The 22937-nt window shown below is 42.3% G+C and overlaps 1 protein-coding gene and 1 pseudogene across 1 annotated transcript in view; both read left to right on the top strand.

Annotated features, from left to right (window-relative positions):
• Nucleotides 1-4000: 4000 nt before the first annotated feature.
• MRPS18A (mitochondrial ribosomal protein S18A) overlaps nucleotides 4001-22937 on the top strand; it is a 48503-nt gene continuing 29566 nt past the window's right edge. Inside the window, exons 1-4 of the mRNA XM_053304197.1 lie at nucleotides 4001-4052; nucleotides 4528-4695; nucleotides 9219-9250; nucleotides 19961-20065. Coding sequence (XP_053160172.1) covers nucleotides 4016-4052; nucleotides 4528-4695; nucleotides 9219-9250; nucleotides 19961-20065 — 342 coding nt within the window. The 5' untranslated portion in view covers nucleotides 4001-4015. The remainder of the gene's footprint in view (nucleotides 4053-4527; nucleotides 4696-9218; nucleotides 9251-19960; nucleotides 20066-22937) is intronic.
• Nucleotides 12039-15263, top strand: LOC128348604 (activating molecule in BECN1-regulated autophagy protein 1-like; annotated as a pseudogene).

Here is a 22937-nt window from a genome sequence, read left to right as displayed (position 1 = left end):
GGAGCATGCAGGGTTAAAGTTCAAAAACAGACAAGAGACCAGGAGCAGAATCCAGAGAGCACACATCCACAACAAAGTTGCTTCAGCAAATGGTGGAGGCAAACAAAGGCCTTAAATACAGAGCCAGCACTGCAGCCCGCCCAAGCCTGGAATGTCTTAAAGGGGCTGTGTCCTATTTCTTAAGCACTGGCTGCAGCATAGCTGGATGGCTGCCTATGGGGTTGTGGTGCTTCAAGTTCATCCTTCAACTCAGAGGGCACAAGCAAGGGTGTGATGAGGGGACCAATAGGTGCTGGCATTTCCATTGGTGAGGGCCCCTCGACCTGCGACTTCTCCCAGTCAGAGTCAGGCCCAGGTGTCACAACCACTTCAGCTCCAGAGTCCTTGGTGTCCATCTCAGGGGTCATGACCCCTTTATCCTGGGACTCTTTCATGTCAGACTCTAGGCTCATGACTGTCACAGTACTTCAGCCTCATTGACCAATTCTTCCCTATTGGTTAGAATAAATTTTTGCTAAAGGTGCAACTTATCTCCTGCCAGTAGTTCTTTGTTAAGGAAACTTAGACTGTGGTCCTAGAAGCCAAAAATCTTTCATCATCTCCACCTGTGTTACCAGAACCTACACATGATCTTAGCCAAAAGGCCAAGAAGCTATTGTGTTAACAGACTTTCACCTAAATTATTCTACTCTTTGTAGTAAAATACTACCAAGTATTCTGTACTTCCCTATACCTTTTACGGGAAGAATTGATGGGATGCCCTGAACCTCAGGAACCTTTACTTTTCTTCCCAGAACCTTGTAGTCCATAGTCTGGCAGCATCACTTGTTCCCATGTGGATGGGCAAGAATGGATAATAATCAGTATCAGTAGACTTGATAAGTCTTGGCAACTTGTTCATTACATCCTGGATCACACAACAGGAAGACAGCACACTTAATGAGCTAACAGGCCTAGCCAGCACACAGCCACATCCATACCTTCAGGAGAGAGTTAACAACCAGCAGCATTCTCCTCCTCCTCTTCCTGAAGCTGGTGATTTTAGAATCACCTCTATCCTTAAAGGGCTAAGAGGCTTCCTTCCCACCTAGCATATCCTGCTGCAGCTGTTCTCCATCAGAATATTCAAAGTCACTCTCATTGGAATGATACTGAAAACAATTTCTTAGTTCCAATGGTTCTGAATGCCTTCTGATTCTCCTGCTCCTTGTTGTCACTCCCTTCTATGCAATTTCTTTCATCTTACAGATTTGTTTTCCCCCTTCACAGTCTCCTTCTGCTGTTATCCTTGCTGCAATTTCCCATGTCTTGTCCAAAAATACCTCATTCTCCCTAATTAGGCAAAGTGTAGAATCTTGCTTCTCCAGTCCTCTTCCCTTATCGTCCAAGGAAGCAACTAGCTTATCCTTGCTGCATGCAGTCTACCATGCTTTCAGTTAAGAAAATAAACACAGTACACACACTGCAGATCACTACCAGAGTCTTTGCTGTCCATCTTCTTATCTCTTGTTCACGCCCTAACCTCTGCTCCTACTGATGGAGTGGCCTTTGCTGTTTCATTCCCTATTGATTGCTTGGTAGTTCCCTAAAGTTTTGTGGTGTGGTGCTGTTTAGCAGATTATTTGGCCTGCTGGGATAAGAAATCTAAGCCCCTGTGAGCTTGCAGTGGTCAACTGCTACTTTAATGATGGCTGCTGGGAAAATATGTAGATGAGCAGCTACATCCCCAGTAGCAGCTGCTTAGCAGTTACAAAGTTAATTACTATAACAAATATGTGATGAGGTGCTCACTTTCTTTTATCTTCCTGCAATGCACGAAAAGTATCCAGGATTATTTCTCTCCTTACTTCTCCCAACAGAAAATCTTTGGAGAGCTAAAGAAATATTGTAATCTTTCCAAATTCAGAATTATGAAAAATCAAAATAATTATAAACTTCCAAACTCTGAAAGATATTAAGGGCTTCTGCCCAAGTTGGCACACACTTTATAGCCTTGGGATTGCATTATCTACACTTAGCAATTATGACAGAGAACACTCTCTGATCAGATAGGAGAAATAAACCTAAGAAATTCATATTCCATCAGCCCTCTGGTTCCAATTTGCTATGAGAACAGTTAATTTGCATTAAATTGGGCAGCATTACATAAGGCATGGATCAAGACTAATTAACCCATATTTAGAAGAAAAATGTAACATACAATTGAAGTTATATTGCTGCGTGGTCTCCTGTGGTAAGCAAGAATTGCCTCCAGGAGATCATGTGCAGAAGGGTTTCCCCCCACTAAGGCCACAATTGACTAACTAGCAAGGTTGGCATAGATATAATGAATAAGGAGTGTACAGATGCTTCTATACAAAGAAGTCTGCAGGGCCAAACTACATATAAGTGTGTAGTTTGCTATTGCACTGTTGTAAATAGAAACTGCAGTGGGCCTGAACAGTGGGGCCTAAAAAAGAGGTGATGCAAACTAAAACAATAAGTACAACCATATCTACAGTTTAGGTATTGAGAGAACTATCAAATAGTTTTAAACTTAAAAATAAACTTAGGACAGGCTATTGCAAAGTAATGAACAGCAGGCAGAGATGAGCCTTAGGTACTACAGGAAAAGGCAATGGAAGTGATATTTAATGTGAGAATAGGAATGCTACAAGTACACAAATATTACTATTTTTGTATGTGAAATGTAGGATATGCCATATGTGGGAGGATAGGGGTATCCCAAGTGAGAGCTGGTATAATTTATTAACTGGGAGAGTGGACTCTGTGTTCAAACATCATTTCATCCATGAGCTCATTAGATGATTTTAACTAAGCCACTTCTTTCAGCCTCATCTGCAGCACGAGGACAATAATGCCAATGCACCTTACAAGGTGTAAGGATTACTGAGAGAACATATGTGAAGCATTTCAGGGGCATAACTATAATAGGGCAAGGGGAAACGGTTGTCTGGGGACCCACTGCCTTGGGGGGGCCCTCAGAGGCAAATCACATGACTTGGGGGGCCCCTCAGAGGCAAATCACTACCCCAGCTGCACACCCACCCAGGCTTCCTTCAGTTGTATTCATCCTCCAAAATTGATGTGAGTGTTAAGACCTGGAAGGTTCCCCCTCCCCCAGCCAGCCTCTTAATTCACCACAGCAGCTCGTCTCGGGCTGGTTTTCAGGCCTGTTCGGGCCTGCGAAGATCAGCGTGGTGACCATTTTGGAGGCCACCACACATGCTCAAATGGCCTCTGAGGGGCCTGGCATGGCCTAGGGCTTTGCAGAGGCCATTTGAGCATGTGCAGTGGCCATTTTGTTTTTGGCAGCCATTTAAATTAATTTTAAAAGTGGTGCCCCCCTTCAAGTGGTGCCCGGGGCATGTGCCCCACCCTAAATACACCACTGCCTGGAGCTACCTGAACAGCATGTCTTTCTCTAGTACCATTAAATGGCTTGCATCGTCCACAATTCACAAAACCTTTTAAAAAATAATTTAGGATGATGTAGCTGAGCTTCAGTGAGGGGGGCCCATTTTAAAATCTTGTCTCTGGGTCCACTCCAACCTTGCTACACCCCTGAAGCATTTGAAACACTCTAAAAATGCTTTATAATTGCTTTAAAATCAGAAAGACTAAAAATGCTATATAATTGCATTAAAGATGCCAATACATATTTTTATGAGCCCCACATATAAGAGACAGTATGGTATAGTGGTGGCTAAAGTATAACATTTCATTGTTTCATGTTTTATTATATTGTTAGACACTGTGTGCTAGTTTTTAATTGGGAAGGGCAGTGTATATTTCCTTATACTAGATAAATAATAAAATTAAGTACTGGACTTGGACCAGACAGACATGTGTTTGAACTCCTGCTCAGCCATGAAGCTGGTTAGTCTTACACAAGCCAGTACAATTTCAAACTGTCTTACCAGGATTGTTGTGAAAATAAGATTTGTGGGATACATAAATGACAAATAATATGATGCATCACTTTGATGCGTCATTCACAAGGCGCAGAAGAGCGATGCAATTCCATTTTGCTATAAGGAAAATTCTAAAATGTAAGTTACATTACAATGCATATTATCCCAAATGAAAAAACAGACAACCTAAACTCAACCTCCAATATTATAATACTGAAAAGATATGTCTAAATAACAGGGGAAATTGCATGAATATCAGCAAGGTGGGGTATCAAGTCTCTTAACTAAATAAAACAATCTTTCCCCCAGCAACAAAAAAACATTGCTATTGCGGGAATGGATGGCGCTCTGAAAATATAAGCATCAACATAATAGAACTGCTTCACTATCAGGAGTCGCGGGGAAAATACTACGAAGTGTAATCCTGCATTGCTTATTCGGAAGTCCCACTACTTTCAATGGGGCTTACTCCCAGCTAAGTGTTTGCCATGCTACTAAAACAGAACATTGGTTAGCAGCAGCGACAGCCTGGGGAACACACATCAACGAACCCTGCCGTATACCCAGATGGCGGCAACTCACTCACACTCTGCTCTTTTCCGCTCATTGATAGGCAGGCTCGGCGGGCGAGAGGAGCCAATCAATGAACTCTGGAAGCGGAAGTGTGGGAGGAGCGCTAAGATGGCGGTGTCCTCGTCGCTCCTTTCTGGCTGGAGAAGGCTAGTGTCTGGCTTCTTGTGGGGTGGCTGGACTAAGATTCCGGCTCGCGGGCTCCGGCAGGGTGAGTGGCAAGAGCTTCTCTTCTCAGTGCTTAAAAAGAAAGAAAAACAGGAAAAGAGCCTAAAAACGACGTGATGGGTAAATAGGAAGGGCAGCGAGCCGAGTCTCTTGCTCTGCTCGGCTGAAGCGAGGAAGCAACTCGCATCCCTCTCGAGGCTCAGAAGAAGCCGTTAAGTCTCTCTGGCGGCTGCTGCTGCTGAGGAGAGAGAAGTGGCCGCGCGTGTTGCTTTTTTCCTCGGAGAAGTTCGAGGAGCGGGCAGGTGAAAGTGCCTGTAACATGCCAAAAAGGATAGCCAATCCTCCGTCCGGTGTCTCTTCCAAAGAAGGCAGGCGACTCTCCAGTCAGTAGCAGATGGTGGGAATTGAGAAAGCAAAAGTTGCCGCTCTGTTTATTTCTGGCAGCCTCCTTTGCACGGAAGAGGGATCCTGGTGGAGCAGACTAAGACTAAAGGCCCATCTAGTCTAGTATCCTGTTGCTGAATTATTATTATTGTTATTGTTATTATTCATTTATATCCTGCTCTTCATCCAAGGAGCCCAGAGTGGTGTACTACATACTTAAGTTTCTCCTCACAACAACCCTGTGAAGTAGGTTAGGCTGAGAGAGGAGTGACTGGCCTGGAGTCACTCAGCTAGTATCATGGCTGAATGGAGATTTGAACTCGGGTCTCCCCGTTCCTAGTCCAGCACTCTAGCCACTGCACCACGCTGGCTCAATTATCAGTCCGTGTGCCTTATCCTGGAGCCTTAGAATGCTCTGGTTTTATTGGGAACACTCTTCTTTATTAGTGAATGTTCCAATCATAGCCTTTTGTTCTGCCCCTTCCTGCATCCTCCTTCCTTTCTCAGGCCCCAGGCATATCTCTTGCATTTTTGTCCTGCCCTTCTTCCAAGAAATGTCTATCTCAGTGAAGTAGGTTAGTGGCTGGCCCACGGCCACCTTGTCAACTTTGTTTCTGAGTGGAGATTTGAACCCAGTTTACCGTGGTCCTAGTATGGCACTCAAACCACTGCATCACATGAGTTCTCAATTGCCTCTCACATCTACTGTAGTTTAAACAAATGCAGTTTTTCTCTCCCCTGCATTATCTCCATCTGCTGTCTTGCAAACACACACACACACACACACACACACACACACACACACAACCATCAGCCAGTTCAGATCTGCCTGCCTTCGTCATGTTGGTCCATTAGAAAAATCCAGGAACAGCCAAAAAGATGCACAACCCTAAGCAAGTTCTTGAATTCCCTAAAACTCTTAATCAGGTTGGACATTAAGTAAAACAAAAAGATTATGAGAGGAGATGTGCATGGTGTAGGAGCTCATATGTCTGCAAATTAGCAGTTTAAGATGGAGTTTGAGGAGTTATGTGACTTAATTAGATTTCCTAGCCCCTTGTGAGGCTACTGTTTTTAGGATACATACTAAGCTTCTGGGTCAAAGAATGACTGTTCCCCCATTTTTAGAGAACACAAAATCTAACAATTAGCTTGTTTCCATCCAGAACTAACTGTGCTAGACTACATATCTTCTAAAAATAGGGGGTCAGCTTTATGCTTTGTTCCCGAAGCCTAGAACACATCCTGAAATCAGTGCCTAACATGTCGTAATGCTAATTGAAGCAGGCTTGGGAGCTCCTACAACATTCCCAGCTCTCCATCTGCCTTTTTGCACATTTTTGCTTTGCTTAACATCCAGCCTGATGAAGAATCCCGGAGAACTCAAAAGCTTGCTTAAGAGTTTGTGTCCTTTAGTTCTAAGAAAGGTATTACTAGATGTTGTTTAGGAAGGGGGAAAGAATGAAAATCCCAAACTCCCTTATCTTAGGAGGAGGGGATAGGTGTCTGGTGTTTTCCTTTGCCTGTGGGGCAACAACAGTAAAACATAAGGGCACTGAGGAGCTGGTGTAGTGTAGGTTTCTTGACCCCAGCCCTGAACATAGAGTCTGACCCTGAGAAGAGGAAAGCAGTCAGAGGAGGAGCCAGCCTCAAGCCCTGACACCAGACTGAAGCCTGGGTCTGCCAGCTGGGAGATCCTGGAACCAGCACTCACTGAGCCTGAGCATCTCTTCTCCACCCCACCCCACCCTGCACACACACACACCTATGAACTCTTCCGTGCCAGATACCCCTCATTCCCTCAAGACTGCACACTGGTGGGCCAAGAGGGACTTGATGAAGCCGAGGAAAAGTGCTAGACTGCAGATCAGAGGAGCCTTTTTGTGTCTTTCTGCTCTCCAGGCAGGAGGCAGAACCTGGGAGTGAATAGTCTCATTCTGCCTTTCATCCTTGGAGCAAGTTGATAACTTAGAATATCCAGAGTTCTGCAATCCTGATTGTGGGTCAGGACCAGTGTTCCCTCTAAGAGGAATTCCCAGATGTTGTTGACTACAACTCCCAGAATCCCCAATCAAAAGCTGTTACAGCTGGGGATTCTGGGAGTTGTAGTCAACAATATCTGGGAATCCCTGTTATAGGGAACACTGGTCAGGACAGTAATAGCTGAGTTACAAAGCAGGACTTCTTCTGTTAAGATTTCAGCTCTGCAATAAACTCATTTACATGACTTTCTGTGAGCCACTTCCTCTCAGCCCACTATCTGCAGTGTGGAGATACTTACTTTTCAGAATTCTACAATGTTATTATACTGTTAAGTGCTTTGAACACACAAAAACACTATACAAATGCTGCTTATTATTATTGATAAGCTCTCCAACACATTCTTTTTCTTGTGTTCTTGCTTGAAACTTGATGGTAACATTTAGAGCTGCTAACATGCTGTACCAAGCAACCCAGAATTCTTGTATACTTGCTAATGAGAATGCAAAGAGTATTATACTGAGGGCCTTATTTCTAGTACGCATACAAGAATTTTCACTCATGGTTACCAGCTAATAGTTTTCAGATCTTAACTCTGAAAATTATGGGTTGGGATGGAATCCAGTGCAAAAGCTGTTGATTCATGTAAGATGTACAGTTGTAAAAAGAAAGAACGAAACAAAAGATGGAGGTGGGACAAAGTCTTGACTCTCTCTTTTCTGGCAACTAGCTTAGCTAGGATAAGTCTCCCCCCCAACCCCACCTTCTGGTCGGTAGATAACTGCACTAGCCAGATAATACCTATGAAGGCTAGTCCTCCATGATGTTTGTCCTCAGCATCTGATATTCAGTGGTATCCTGCCTCTGAACTTAAAGACTCCAGTTGGATATCATGGCTGTGCATAACACAGCCCCTGTGAATCTGGTGTGGTAGAAAAGTGTAGAGCATGTGCTTTTAAACTGCATTTTCAAATTGTCATATTTGCAGTATTTTTATTACTCCTTTTTTATCATCTCTTCCAGGTCGGTCGGTCTGAATCATTTTATGCTACTTGTTTGCTTTCCAGACAGAATTTAGAAATTGCCCTTAAGGTAGCTAAATTTTGTGTGGTGGCTGTTGTCATCAGACAACAGCAGGTTAAAGCAGTGTGTTAGGCTTTAGGTTATTGGAACTGGGTCTAATAACCTAAATGAACTGTTATTCATTATGCTTGTCTGTACTTCTGTCATCTGGTCAGTGACCATAATAATAAAGATTCTGATTCATGCCAAGCAACATGGGATGCATTTCTATCACTGCCTCTCTGTGCTGGGAAAAGCTAGGATTTTTTTATTGTCAGTCAGCTATCAAACATGCAGGAGTCCTGCCAGGGGGGAAAGGCAGCAACCCTAGCATTTGTTTGCTCTCATATACTATAACAAGATGTTCATGTACTGCCATTTAAGGAGCCATGCAGTAAAAATCTCACTGAAAAGAAGAGGCAAAAGCTCTTGATATTAAGAATATGGCTACTAAGGCCATATTAATATCAAGGCATGACCAGAAGTAATGTAGAAACTGTTATTTCGAGCTACTGATCCAAGTAGCTCTTTGCCTTCGTTCACTTTAGCCGTCAGTAAATGGTCACGTGATGCCAGTCAGCATAGTGTAGTGGTTAGAGTGCTGGACTAGGACCAGGGAGATCAGAGTTCAAATCCCCATTCAGCCATGATACTTGCTGAGTGACTCTGGGCCAGTTACTTCTCTCTCAGCCTAACCTACCTCACAGGGTTGTTGTGAGGAGAAACTTAATTATGTAGTACACCGCTCTGGGCTCCTTGGAGGAAGAGCGGGATATAAAATGTAATAATAATAATAAATGTATGAGGAGGTAACTACTACTATCTCAGTAATCATACAACATGACCATTTTCATGATTTATAATTGCCCTTCTCTCCTGCCCTTGAGGGTTAATATTCTTATGACTTCCTGGGAATTATTAGGAGAAGAGAGTGTTTTGGAGGCAGGCAACAGAAAAGCAATGATTGTGTAGCCTGCCACTGCAATACCTTTACTCCCATTCTGGAATGCTTATTTGCCGTCTAGTCATCCCAGCTTGTCACAGTACTTCTCCCAATGTTTCGTAGACACAATTTCTTAAAGGATGACTATGATTTTATTTGAATGCATCTGATCTCTATTCTCTTCTTTATATCTGCAGTTGTAGAAGTCACTGAAGGAAATACCACTGTCGTAAGTACAATATCTATTATATTTTCTGGATCGCTGCTCCTTTTGATTGTAAAGCAGCAGCAGTTTAAATTTTGAACAGGAAGATGTGAGTGACTTAGTTGCAAATGAATAACAAATGTATGTTTAGATAATGTATGTATCTGTTAGGATACAATGATTCTAAGAAAACTTATAGGTGACTTTTGTTGCATGCTTCCCGTGCCTCTGCACCTCTTCCCATATTTCCCTATGCCCACTCTTTCAGTCCCCTCCTAACTCAATGAAGGAAAAGTGTGAAAAATTAGAGACACCTGCATTTCTAGAAGGGTTGTAGGTACTCTGAGGGTCATGTTTTAAAGTTACCCTAATAATGTGGAAGCTGCTGCAGGTTTTGTGGCACAGGAAGGCATCATGTTGCTGCAGCTCCCACACCATAAAGTAATATGGTTGATGTTGCTGGCAACTTCCTTTCGTTCGGTTCAGTTTTCTTTTGTTTTTAAGGAAGCAAGTGGAATCTGACTTGAATGTCATTTAGTGTAACAGTGTGTTATGAATCAAGCAAAAAAATAAATAAATAGGGCTGACATCCAGACTAAGAACACTTATATTTTTGGGAGGCACATGGGCTACAGAGGAAAGAGGGGATGGTTATAAATCAGCCCTCCCCTCTGTGGAAACATTCACCTCACACAGCTTATTCTGGATGTTAGCCTAGCTGTTTAATTTGATAAGAATAATGGCACTGAATTATAAATTCTGATCAATATTGTATGCAAATGCTATGAGTATCATAATAACATCTCTTTAAATTGAAAGCATGGTTGCAAAAGGGTATTGCATGGAAGCTGGACCATAGTTTTGCTTGTAAAAACAATGAATGAGTGTGACGAAAAGGACCGTTCTAGCAACTCTTAAATAGCAATATGCCAGTGCTCTGGTCTCACTTCTTAGTTGCTGCTTATATTCTAGTTCTTCCTGTGCTCTCACCCCCAGGTCTATTTCTGTCTTTGCCCCAAGTTATTTCTTCTAATAATATCTTAAATATATAATTTCTATCAATTATTTTTCCCATTCCACCCTTATCCGTGTATTAGCTGAATGATGATTGTAGAGTTTCTTGCTCTAAAAGGATTCAAAACTACCATGAATTTAACTGGCTGCACTTTTTATTCGGTATAGGGAGGTCGTCCTGAAATACTGGGTTATTAGCCACCGCATGCTCTGAGACGAGGCCAATTAAAATTGAGCAGGCTAGTTCCCATAGTTAGGATAGCTGTCAGTCAAGCCCCCGTTCTGGTCTTGTCTTGCTTCACACTTCCAGCACGTGGGCAAAGCTCTTGCTCAAAGCATACATTAGTCTCGTGTTTTTTTCAGACTAGTTCCATTCCTTATTCTCCCTTCTAATTTCTTTGTGTGCAAGGGTAGGAAGGAAGTCATCCTTTTAAAGAAAATAAAATAAAAATCCTTTTTGCCTTTAAGGGGAGGAGAGTCGGTCTCGTGGCAGCCAGCAGGAAGTTTTCCTGGGCTAAGCAGGGTCTGCCTTGCTTTTAAAAACATTCTGCCTCTGAGCATGGAAGTTTCCCAGGTTGGGGATGTTTTGTTCGGTTCCCTCTCCAAGGAACCCATGTTCAATTCCAAGGGCAAGGATCCTATTCAGCTGCCCCTTACTTTCACAAATGTACCGCTGTGCAAGGGGGCTGTTATAGCCGTTGCTACAGCCGCTTCTGTTGCTCCGATGGTTCCTGGAGCCTCTCCCCAGCTGTCTCAAAAGGCGGCTAGAAAAACTAAACATTTAAAGGATGGTAAAAGTAAGTGTGCCGTCGAGTTGATGTCAACTCCTGGCAACCACACAGCCCTGTGGTTGTCTTTGGTAGAATACAGGAGGGGTTTACCATGCCTTTCAGCTTTCAGATGCCTTTCAGCATCTCCCTATATCACTGCTGCCCAATATAGATGTTTCGCATAGTCTGAGAAACATACCAGCAGGAATTTGAACCAGCAACCTATGGCTTGCTAGTCAAGTCATTTCCTCACTGCGCCATTAAAGGAGGAAAGAAAAGAAAAAGACTAAGTTCTCCCCCTCAGGGATCAGACTGAGCGAGCGGATCCCGTACACAACAAACACATGAGGGGGACATGAGAACATAAGAACATACTGGTTAGGCCTTGCTATGAACACATCCACTAGCCACCCCCTACTTGAGTGTTTGACTTTTGTTTGCAAAGGGCAGAACACAGCAAGATTTCCTCTGTGCAATCTAGAACCCCTAGGATTCCAAAACATGGAGGAACCCTCCTTGCGTTCAGTGCTGTTCTTTGCAGACAAATGGAATTCATGGATACCTGAGGGCATGACCCGCAGGTTGGCTAGACTAGCTAATGTACTGTTTTTGTCTACATACTTCACTGTACATGAGGGGAGAGAGTGGATAACTTTTGAATAGGGGTTATGCAGTGATTAAAAGGTCTTTGAATTTGAAAAGACAAGGCACCATGAGATATTCTGGGCTCAATCCAGCAGTCCTGTCTATCATCAGTTCTGGCTTTTATCATTTTCCTTTTGAGATTTTGTGAGTATATTGTGATAATATGTTAATTGTCACACGCTGGCGTGTCATGGCAGCGCGGGAAGGAGACCCCAGGGAACTGTGCTGCCGGGGCGGGAGGCGCAAGCCGCGGCCCAGAAGACCAGAGAGACATCCATGAGGGCAACCTTGACAACTTGTCGATGGCCTTTCTGTAACTTCTTGGCACTTGTGATCCTGTGTCTCTTGGTGACTCATTTCCTCACACTGAGATAGGAAAAGCCATGAAGTTTGTACCAGAGAAGAATGCTGTGTGGATTCTGTGGGGCTGAGAATGAGGCACACAAGCCTTGGGAGCACAGCGTCTCCTACAGGAATTGGTAGAAGATAAAACCCAGTGGATGAAATGGGAGGGCAAGAAAGTTGAGCTACCAGACAGCCCACGCTCCACCTTCCTCCTAGCATTCAGCCCTGACAGGACCCTCATGGCTTCAACTCATGTGAATCACAATATTTACATCACAGAGGTGAAAATGGGCAAATGTGTTCACTCTCTAGTTGGACATCGGTGCACACCTTGGTGTGTAACCTTTCATCCTACCATCACAGGGCTTATTGCTTCAGGGTGCCTTGATGGAAAGGTTAGAATCTGGGATATAGCAACAATGCCATTGCATCTTTGGCTTTCCATCCAACAGCCCAGATCCTACTAATTGCAACAGCCAAAGAAATCCACTTCTGGGACTGGAGTCGCTGGGAGCCTTTTGCAGTTGTGAAGACAGCCAGTGAAATGGAGCGGGTCTGGCTAATACGGTTTGATTCCCTTGGGCGTTTTTTACTCACAGCGATTGTTAACCCTTCCAACCAACAGAATGATGAAGAGGTGGAAATTCCTTCTGGATAGTACAGAAATGCCACACTATCGTCAGCGTTCCATCCTCCAATCTCAGCCTGTGAGACGCATACCACTCCTCCACAACTTCCTGCATATGCTGTCCTCGTGTTCCTCTGGTATCCAGACTTCGCATAGCAGTGAAAACAATTCAATTTGTCACGGGGGCACCTGAACCGCTGTCGTGCCTGTCACAACCTGCTGACTTTTAACAATGACACACTTTGCTGGGAAAGAAGCACACCCAGCTATGCACCTGGGCAGGTCCAAAGCATGTTTGTGGATGGTGTGTCATCCAGCAGCAGTCAGCTGGCTTCTTCCGAGAGAATGGAAAGCAGAACTCCTTCTTCTAGCAGACTGCCACTCAGAAGATCTTCTAACCCTCCAGAGGAAAGGACCATTGGAGTGGTCTTTAACCAGGAGACGGGACATTGGGAAAGAGCTTACAGCCAATCTGCTTCAAATAGACCTGGGAATGTATCACAGGATGCCTTAAACTAGGAAATGCCTGAGGAAAGTTCAGAGGAGGATTCACTCAGGAGGAGGCTGCTGGAGTCCTCACTCATTTCACTCTCCCGTTATGATGGAGCAGGTTCTCAGGAACACCCAATCTATCCAGATCCTGCTAGGTTGTCTCCTGCTGCTTATTATTCCCAGAGAATGATCCAGTATCTTTCGCACAGAGATAGCATTCACCAGCGCTCCATGCGATATCAGCAGAATCAACTCCGTTCTTATCTTCTGCTTCCACCTCTGAGAATTCAGGTCCATCTGTGGAAGGAAATGATCTGGAATGTGAAGATTTTGAGGACAATGGAGATAGATCAAGACACAGAGCCCCTTGGAATGCCCGCATGTCTGCACCATTCCTTGGACACTTTGTCCCCAGGCGTTTCTTGCTGCCAGAGTATTTGCCTTATGCTGGGATTTTCCATGAACGTGGACAGCCTGCTTTGGCCACTCACTCTTCTGTTAACAGGGTCTTGACAGGGGCTGTGATTGGTGATGGACAGTCTGCTGTGGCCAGCAATATTGCCTATCCCACCACTGAAGCCGGTAGGTGGTATTTCGCCAGATTTGACTTACCTGAAATAAGCAATGCATAGACACCCACAAATACCAGAAGATGGCTTCTGTTCAGTATTTGCTATCACCTGAGCATCAGAGTCTCTCCCATTTGTGAACATAAAGCATTGCCATGGCAACAGCAGCAATTGGTGACATGGAACAGAAATAGGAGGAGAGTAACAAGAGGCAATACATATCTTTTCATTTGTTGCTTAACGCCTGGAAATAAAAATGTTAGAACTATATAAGCAACTAGGTGTTTATATTTGTATTTCTGTTTTAATTGTTTTTAATTTCTGTTTTTGATTGTAAACCGCCCTGAGCCATTTCAGAAGGGCGGTATAAAAATCAAATAAATAAATAAATCTTGAAGATGATGAAGATGAAGATGATCTTCATTATTAAGTATTAATATTGGAACACAGTTTTATAGCATTTCCGTAGAAAATGTGATTATGAAAAATGTACAACCTAATTAATTGATGGAAGAATGTTAGATGAACTTCTGGGTTAATCCTAGCCCTCAGATTCCCTAAATGAATGTAGGAGTAATGATTTATAAACTAGTACCTGTGACAATAGAACAAGAATGAAAATGAAGAAATATCTAATAATTAGCCTTCTAGAATATTCCTATGAGGTACAAGCAGAAATACATCTTTAGAATCTGACATACTTTGTGGTGGGGGGACGAGAAGTTTTCTCATACATGATCTCTTGGCAAATTGAAGTAAGTAATTTCCCTGCTTAGGATGTATTTAAGGAAAGAACATGTTGTACAGTACTGTATCTTTATTGCATTAATAATGCTTTGCATATTGTTGTCCATGCTCCTCATGCCTGGGCATAGGGACTCTTCTGCTAGGAGGCAGAGATTCTATAGCACTGTAGTATTCATCATGCAGTGTTTGGAAGACAGACTTCTTCCTGCTCGAAATTCAAGATCCTCTGCACACAGAGACTGGTTGGGAAAGGGCAAGGCGCTTCAGATCTGGAGAACAGCTGATGCGTTCTCTCCAAAATGTCTCTCCAAGTTGACTGAGTTCTCCTAGATGGTTTTAAGTTGAATTCCCCAAAGTGCTGTAGTATTAAGTGATAGACTATTGCTATTACTGTGCAGTATTAAGTAGTTAATATTGCAGTTTTTTTCAGGCGTTTGCAGGAATGATACAGTATGGAGAGAGATTAATAAAAATGTCCATCTGTGTTCTGATAAATGTGTGAATGTAGTCACAGGAAAAAGAATACTCTGTGATATTAAGGACACAGTACAGATGAAATTAAATATGCTTTACACATTGATTATTTTTCTTCTAATTTATAAGTGTAATCTGTTTTCCGGGACAGTTTGCTTTTCTCCTTAGCATCATAAATGTCTGGGAAAATAAATAAAGCCAAAACATTGTAACAAAGGTACATTGCCTCTATCCAGCACTTAGTGGAACTCTGTGAAGATATTCATGCCAGGGGCATGGACATTAGCTTTGATCTGGTGGGTCTAACTCATGTTACATTTGGAGTAGTGTAATAAAACATTTTCTTATCTAAATTGTTGTACTGTGTTTGAGCCAGGTGACGTTGATATGCTTTTTAATAGGGTTTTTGTGTACTAATAACCATGTTAAATTAATTTGTGTTTGCTTGTGACCCAACCATATTAATTTCAGAATAATAACTTGTGTTACATTAAAAGGATACAGGTTTTAACATCTCCAAAACAGACTTCTTTTGTTACCTCACCTTATGAGTAAATCACTTCAAGATGGCCACTTAAGACTGAATTTGTTCAAGCACTGTTGGTCATAGTGCTTTTTTGCCTTAAATTTAGAGGTAAAAATAAGAGGGAAATTACTTCTAAAACTTGGAGCTCATGTCTGTAGTTACACAAAAGGAAAATATCCAACGGTGTAGAATACTGTTTTGTGTTTTGTTTTTTTAAGTTAAAGTAAAGTATGTTTCAAAAATATCCTTTTAAAAAGAACACTAAGTCTCAAACCACACTGGACCATTAAATAAAAAACAGTCGTCTACTCCACTTTTGGATATATTCCTCCTGGGTTTTTTTGCCATGTCACTTTCTTGTTTCTAGATTTATTTGAATTGTTTACAAAATTACCCTGGCCCTACTCCCCTTCAAGGTTAAGTAGGAGGTTTCTGTTGTAAAAATAATGATTTATTTATTTATGTATCAGATTTGTATACTGCCCCAAACTTTCATCTCTGGGCAGTTTACAATAACATAAAACCAGTTAAAAACATATACAAAAACTTAAAAACAATTTTAAAATAACCAGAAATTAAAACCCCAAAATATTAGGAAGCTGAGAAAGCTTGGGTGAAAAGATTGGTTTTCAGGTGTTTTTTGAAAATTGCCAGAGATGGGGAGGATCGTATCTCAGCAGGTAGCACATTCCACAATCTCGGGGCAGCGACCGAGAAGGCCCGTCTCTCTGTAGCCACCAAATGAATTGGCGGTAACTGGAGACGGACCTCCTTAGATGACCTCAATGGGCGGTGGGGCTTGAATGAAGAAGACGCTATCTTAAATACCCAGGGCCTAAGCCGTTTAGGGCTTTGTAAGTTATAACCAGCACTTCATATTTTGTCCAGAAACCTATTGGCAGCCAGTGTAACTCCATCAATAAAGGAATAACATGGTCTCTCCGAGATGACCCAGAGACCAATCTGGCTGCCGCATTCTGAACCAACTGAAGTTTCCGGACTACGTACAAAGGCAGCCCCATGTAGAGCGCATTACAAGAGTCAAGTCTGGAGGTTACCAACAGATGTACCACTGTTTTGAGGTCGTTGATCTCAAGAAATGGGTGCAGCTGGCGTATCAGCTGGAGCTGATAGAAAGCACCCCTGGCCACCGCCTCAACCTGAGAAACCAGGGAGAGGTGTGAATCCAGTACGCCCAGACTGCGAACCTGTTCCTTTTGGGGAAGTGTGACCCCATCTCAAAATCGTCTCTAGAGTTCTGACCCCGCACAATAAGTACCTCCGTCTTATCTGGATTCAGTTTCCGTTTATTCTCCCTCATCCAGCCCATTACTGCTCCCAGGCAGGCATTTAGGGAGGATATGCCAGCTCCTGAAGAAGTTGACATGGAGAAGTAGATCTGGGTGTCATCAGCATACTGGTAACACCCAGCTCCAAATCCCCTGATGATCTCTCCCAGCGGTTTCATGTAGATGTTAAAAAGCATTGGAGAAAGTACGGAGCCTTGAGGGACACCATACTTAAGGTCAGATTTCGAAGAGCAACTATCTCCAATCGACACCATCTGGAATCTATCCGAGAGGTAGGAGCGGAACCACTGTAAAACAGTGCCTCCCACCCCCAGATGTTCCAGAAAGATACTATGGTTGATAGTATTGAAAGCCGCCGAAAGATCCAAAAGGAGATCCCACAGGAAGAGTTGCTAGTTAAAGTGTTTCTTCCCTAAATAAAATAGTGGGTCCCCTGCCATAACCATCACATCTATGTGGAGAAAATGGCATATGCCAATTTGAGATTTGCTGGTCAGAAATGCTACCATAAATTATGGGTATATGCATTTGTTTTATATTGTCAGGCCTGTGGTCCATCTTATAATTGACAGCTGTAGGATCTCATTCATTGCAGAATCAAATGAAGGTGAGAGGAAAGATGGCTGCCATTGTGGGATTCTCCCCCCCCCCCCCCATGTATCTCCTGCTAAATGCCTGAGAGCTATTAGAAGAATACAAGGATTGTGTTAAGCATATCTACCCATGTTGGGGACTGGGTTGAGGATGTTTTTTAAAAGCATGTTTTTTAAAAGCATGATTTCCAGACATCTGGGAAGCGTTGCTAGGAAAAGAGGTGTGAAGTTTCCTAAGCAAACATAAGTTCTCTACCTGTGTGGATTTTGCTGCAGATCAGCCCCCATCTTGCATTGGTGCCCATTGTAAACAGGTTCTTATCAAACCTCAAGGCACTATAACCTAGATAGTCCCACTGTACACTTTCTCTTGAGGTTCTTCTTGCACTTTAACATATACAGGCATACCTCGTTACTCGCGGAGGTTCAATTCCTCTCCTACTACTGCGAGTAACAAAACTGCAAGTAACGAGACATTATTCCTATGGCAAATGTGGGGGGTTAGGTTCCAGAACGGACAAAAAAGGTTAAAAATCACAAAAAGCCCCCCAAAAGTAAAAAAATTATTGAAATTATTTACTATTCTATGCTCCACAGGGTCTACATGTGCTCAGGAATGCCCCCCCCCCAACCCATGAAAAATTGTGGAATAAATCCTTTTTTAAAAAAGAAATGGGCCACAAAATGGTGGTCAGAAGTGACTTCCGCTGTCACTTCTGGAGGGGGGACATTTTTGCAGATCTCTTTTAAAGAAAAGGAACACACAAGCTGAATGTCAATAAATGTTTCTTGTCAAATATGAGATTGTTGAAATAACAATTCCTTTGGGAAACTATCAGCTCTATCACTTAGAATGTTTAAAGTCAAACTTGGACTAAGCTTAAGGAAAGTATGCTACAGGGAACCATCCTAGCTTGTTATAGATGCTGCTGCAGCTATGACAAATGAGAGAAGCTCCTCTTTCCCACAGCTGTTAAAAAAACGAGCCAACTCTAAGCTTCTGCAACATATGAACTCAAGTTCACTGATATTCTCAAGGTGGTAATCCTAAAATAATGCCTTGTTACTTGTGACTGGAGTGTAGGATACAAAATATTCTGGCCAATTAAGGCTGCCGATTGAGTGCTTTTGGGAGGAATCCTGTCCATCAGGCAGGTAGTATGAATGTGTTGTTCCTTAGTCAACTAGAATCCTCCATGTAGAAGGTTGACTGAGATTCTTGAACTTGATGATGCTTGCAAATGGTTGATTTGATTTAGATCAAATAGATTTAATTCACAATTTAAATCATGATTTAAATCGCTTCACAGAAGGACTCAATTTTAATGATTTAAATGACTAGTTAGGAAGGTGCTATTTAATCATCATTTTCTAGTAAAAGTACATTCTTGTTTTCTAATATAACCTTAATACGTATCCAGAGATTGATGTAGGTATCATTTTTAGAAGGTAGGTACTAGAGTGTGCAGGAATCGTTCCATTGGAAATCTGTGGCGAACTGGTTCGGCAGTTCAAGGGTCTATGTAAAGCATCTGCTGAGGCCAGAACCATGCCGCCACCTTGCAGGCAGGAGTGCTGCACACTTGGGTAGCGCCAGGGGAGCTTTGAGGAGCAGCGGTGGTGTCCAGTAAGAACCTTGATCTGCTTTTGAATTCGATCCAAATTGGAACTGGGCCGCGGAACTGCAGTCTGGTTCAAATTTCATCTGAATTCGAACTGAACCACAGAAACCGGTTCCGTGTACACCCCTAGCAGGTACACGCTATAAGTGCACCATCCCACCATGCTGTTTCATTCCAGCACCAGACCTTGCATTTCTTTGTTGCACTGTTTGTGTTTTGTACACATGCCTGTCTTATCCACAAGTACAGAAACTTCATTGAAATATTCCCAAATGGGGTCTCTTTTATGGCTTGTTGCCATGATAGACATTTCTCTTCTACAATGGAGGATACACTTAGAACAAGTTTCCTCTATATTGCTTTTATATCTGCTATTCACTTTTTTTCACTTTCTATTCATTTTCCCCATCCGTTGGATTAATATTGAGACTCCCTCTTCCTTGCTCAGATCTACTCCATCCCCCCCAAGTCCTCTAGTCATTTATTGACCACCTTTGTCTTTGCACTTTTAGAGAGCAGGAGGGACAAGGGCTTGACTGTGTGTTTATGCATGTGTGCATTGCATGTACATCATCTGCAGAATAGGATTGACCAATCTGTTATCTCTTATTTCCATATACTGCTGTTAACATGTTCACATAGTATAATTAGAAGTTATGATTAATATTCATGATAATATCTTTGACCTAGGTTCTCTTTTTAAAAAAATTATATTTAAAATTCAATTTAAATTACAAAATCTTTATTTTAAATCTATTTTTATCAACCCTGCTTGTAAAGGTTTTGCAACTCCTTGGAGATGAAATAGTTCTTGTTCTGAAGTACATACATTGAGATACTGTTCTAGATTTTCAGCAGCTAAGGCCAGTTAGCTGTTGAGTCTTTTTCTCACGTTTCTCATATTTGACTTGTTCATGTTGGAGATTAAGCAATTGTTGAAGTTTGAAATCTGGATCTTTTCCTCCTTCACCAATCTGTCATCTCTTTGGTGGTTTCTAGATTGAAGGCAAACTTGTAGAAGAAGTGGAAGCTCCAACCCCTCCAAATCCTTCTGGCCAATGTCCTATCTGTCGTTGGAACCTGAAGCACAAGTATGATTATCAAGTGAGTGTCCATTCTGAAGTTTACCAAAAAGTCAGGGGCATAACAAGGCTGGAGTGGGCCCAGAGACAAAATTTAAAATGGGACCCTCGCTGATACACACACACACTTCACAATATATAGTCATGTGACTTGCTTATGGGGGGCCCCTCGAGGCATGGGGGCCCCCAGGCAGCCGCCTCCCCTTGCCTAATAGTAGTTACGCCCCTGCAAAAAGTGTTTTATTGGCCTTGTGAGGTGGCTGGACTGTATTTTCAAAGCTTGCACCAAACATGTAACTACCAGAAGTTACTGCCTGCTGTTCTTTATTCTTTCAGCATTCTCCTTAAGAAAACATAACCTGGGGAAATTGGGGGTTTGGGGTTTTTTGGTTTTGTTTATATACCGCCCTTCCAAAAATGGCTCAGGGTGGTTTACATCAAAACAAAACCAATTTAAATAAATTAATTAAATCAAATCTAAATTAAACAATTTGCAATCATTTACACATTAAAATCATTACCATTAAAATCGACATTAAAAATCTAAAACCATAAATCTAATTAAAAGCCTGGGTGAATAAATGTGTCTTCAATGCCTTTTTAAAAGTTGCCAGGGATGCGGAGACTCTCATTTCAACAGGGAGTGCATTCCAAAGTCCAGGGGCAGCAACGGTGAAGGCCTGTTCCTGAGTAGCCGCCAAACGAGTTGGCGGCAACCACAGATGAACCTCTCCAGATTATCTTAACAGGTGGTGGGGCTCATGGTGAAGAAGATGTATCTCTTAAATACCCAGGGCCTAAGCTGTTTGGGGCTTTATAGGTAATAACCAGCACCTTGTGTTTTGCCCAGAAACATATCAGCAACCAGTATAATTCTTTCAACACAGGAGTAACATGGTCTCTCCTAGATGACCCAGAGACCAACCTGGCAGCCGCATTCTGAACCAACTGTAGTTTCTGGACTATGTACAAAGGCAGCCCCACATAGAGTGCATTGCAGTAATCCAGCCTAGAAGTTACCAGCATATATACTGCTGTTTTGAAGTCGTTCATCTCAAGAAATAGACACAGCTGGCATATCAGTTGCCATGTCACAGAACCATTCCTATAGTTATGCATCTGGTCTTTCCCATTTCAGCCAGATAATAACTGGGCCTAAAGGCAATCTCTTGCCTGCATAAAATTTTTCGTGGAATGCCAAGAGTGATCAGTGGGTTTTTAAAGAAGTGGAATTGTCTGTTTAGTATATGTTGGAGGGGGAAATCTTGTAGTTACTTCTGTTTATTCTCCCTGCTGCTGTTTTTCCATATGATAGTTTGAGATTTACATGCACTTGTTCTTAGCATGCATACGCATCAAATAATATTTGGAGCTGGTACAGTTATATGCTCAAAAGTGCTTCCAGTTACATAGTATTTTCCTATGTGCTTTCAGGCACATGCAGACTTCATACCATCACATGAAAGATAAATGTGGCACACATCTGTACAAGATCTTGGTCAGAAGAACCTTGGTATCCTGTATCTATCATAGTGATATGACAATTAATATTTATGATGAATATTTATATCACTTTTCAACCAAAGTTCCCAAAGTGGTTTACATAGATATAAATAAATTATTTTATTGTTCCTCCCTACATTGGCTGTTTAGGTCTACTTGATACTAGTCACTTTTTATCTCTTCTCATACACAAGTAGAAGTGCATCAAGGCACACTGGAAATTTGTGAGCACTCAGAGTACCCAATAACTGATCTAAAGGGAGTTGTTCTTAGTGAGATGAGTCCTAGTATCCAGCACCAAATCAGTTCCCCTGTTGCATTCTAATGCATTTATATACCACCTTTCTGCCAATGCACTCAAGATAATTTATGATCCAAAATAATGTCTTGAAATCTACAAACATGATGCAAAAGAGGGAAGAGGAAAAGAAACAAATACAGATACCAACTCGTGCATAATGTTACATGACAACCAAGTAGAATGGCTAGTACATGACATAGTCCTGGAAGAGGATTAGCCAAATGACAGCTGCTCCTAGCCAGGCCATTCGGGGTCAACTTGTTGTCTTGTTTCACCCTTTAAAGTAGCAGACCATAAGAACACCCCTGCTGGATCAGGCCCAAGGCATGTCTAGTCCAGTATCCAGTGTGCCTTGATACAGTGGCTCACCAGATGCCTCTGAGACACAGGTGTCAAAGGTAAGATGCCTCTGACCTTTGGTGGATAATCTTCATCGTGAGCTTGACAGGGCAGTGCAGCTCTGACTTAGCTAGACCTTTCAATACTGCACTACACATTTTGCTATCCTTTTACATTGGCTTCAGTTTTCTGTCAGGTTGTTGGGTCTTGCTTTAGAGTAGTTTAAATATTAGACATACAGAGTAGTCATTGAGCATGGTGCCTTGACCCCTTGAAGATTGCACTGTGGAGTTCCACATAGATCAGTGATGGTGCTGTATGAAGCTACTGCAAGAGATCATTCATAGTTTTAGAGTGACATGTCATCAGGCTGACAACACCCAGCTCTATATTTCAGTTCAGTTCGAGTGCTGCTGTGTCTGTTCTGAATCAGTGTTTGGAGACTGTGATCAGCTGGTTGAGAATTAACAGAATGAAGCTGAATCCAGGCAAGTCAGATGTGATGCTAGTAGAATCTTCTCAGATTTTTGAAAGGTAGATTGATGGAGTTACATTTTTCCCATCAGAGCAAGCTCAGTGTCTGGGAGTTGTTTGCTCAAGCTCTGCTTTTTGATAAGTAGATTACTGCACTAGCTAAGTGCATTTTTAAAAATCTGTTCCATTTGCTTCACGGACTCCTCCTTGGATGGATGAGACATGGCAATACGAATCCATACTCCTTAACTTCCAGGCTTAACTACTAATGTGCTCT

This window comes from Hemicordylus capensis, chromosome 1 (genome assembly GCF_027244095.1).
Source record: "Hemicordylus capensis ecotype Gifberg chromosome 1, rHemCap1.1.pri, whole genome shotgun sequence".
NCBI classification, from domain to species: Eukaryota; Metazoa; Chordata; class Lepidosauria; order Squamata; family Cordylidae; genus Hemicordylus; species Hemicordylus capensis.
The sequence above is the reverse complement of the archived record's forward strand: the minus strand, read 5'-3'. Positions and strand labels throughout refer to the sequence as shown.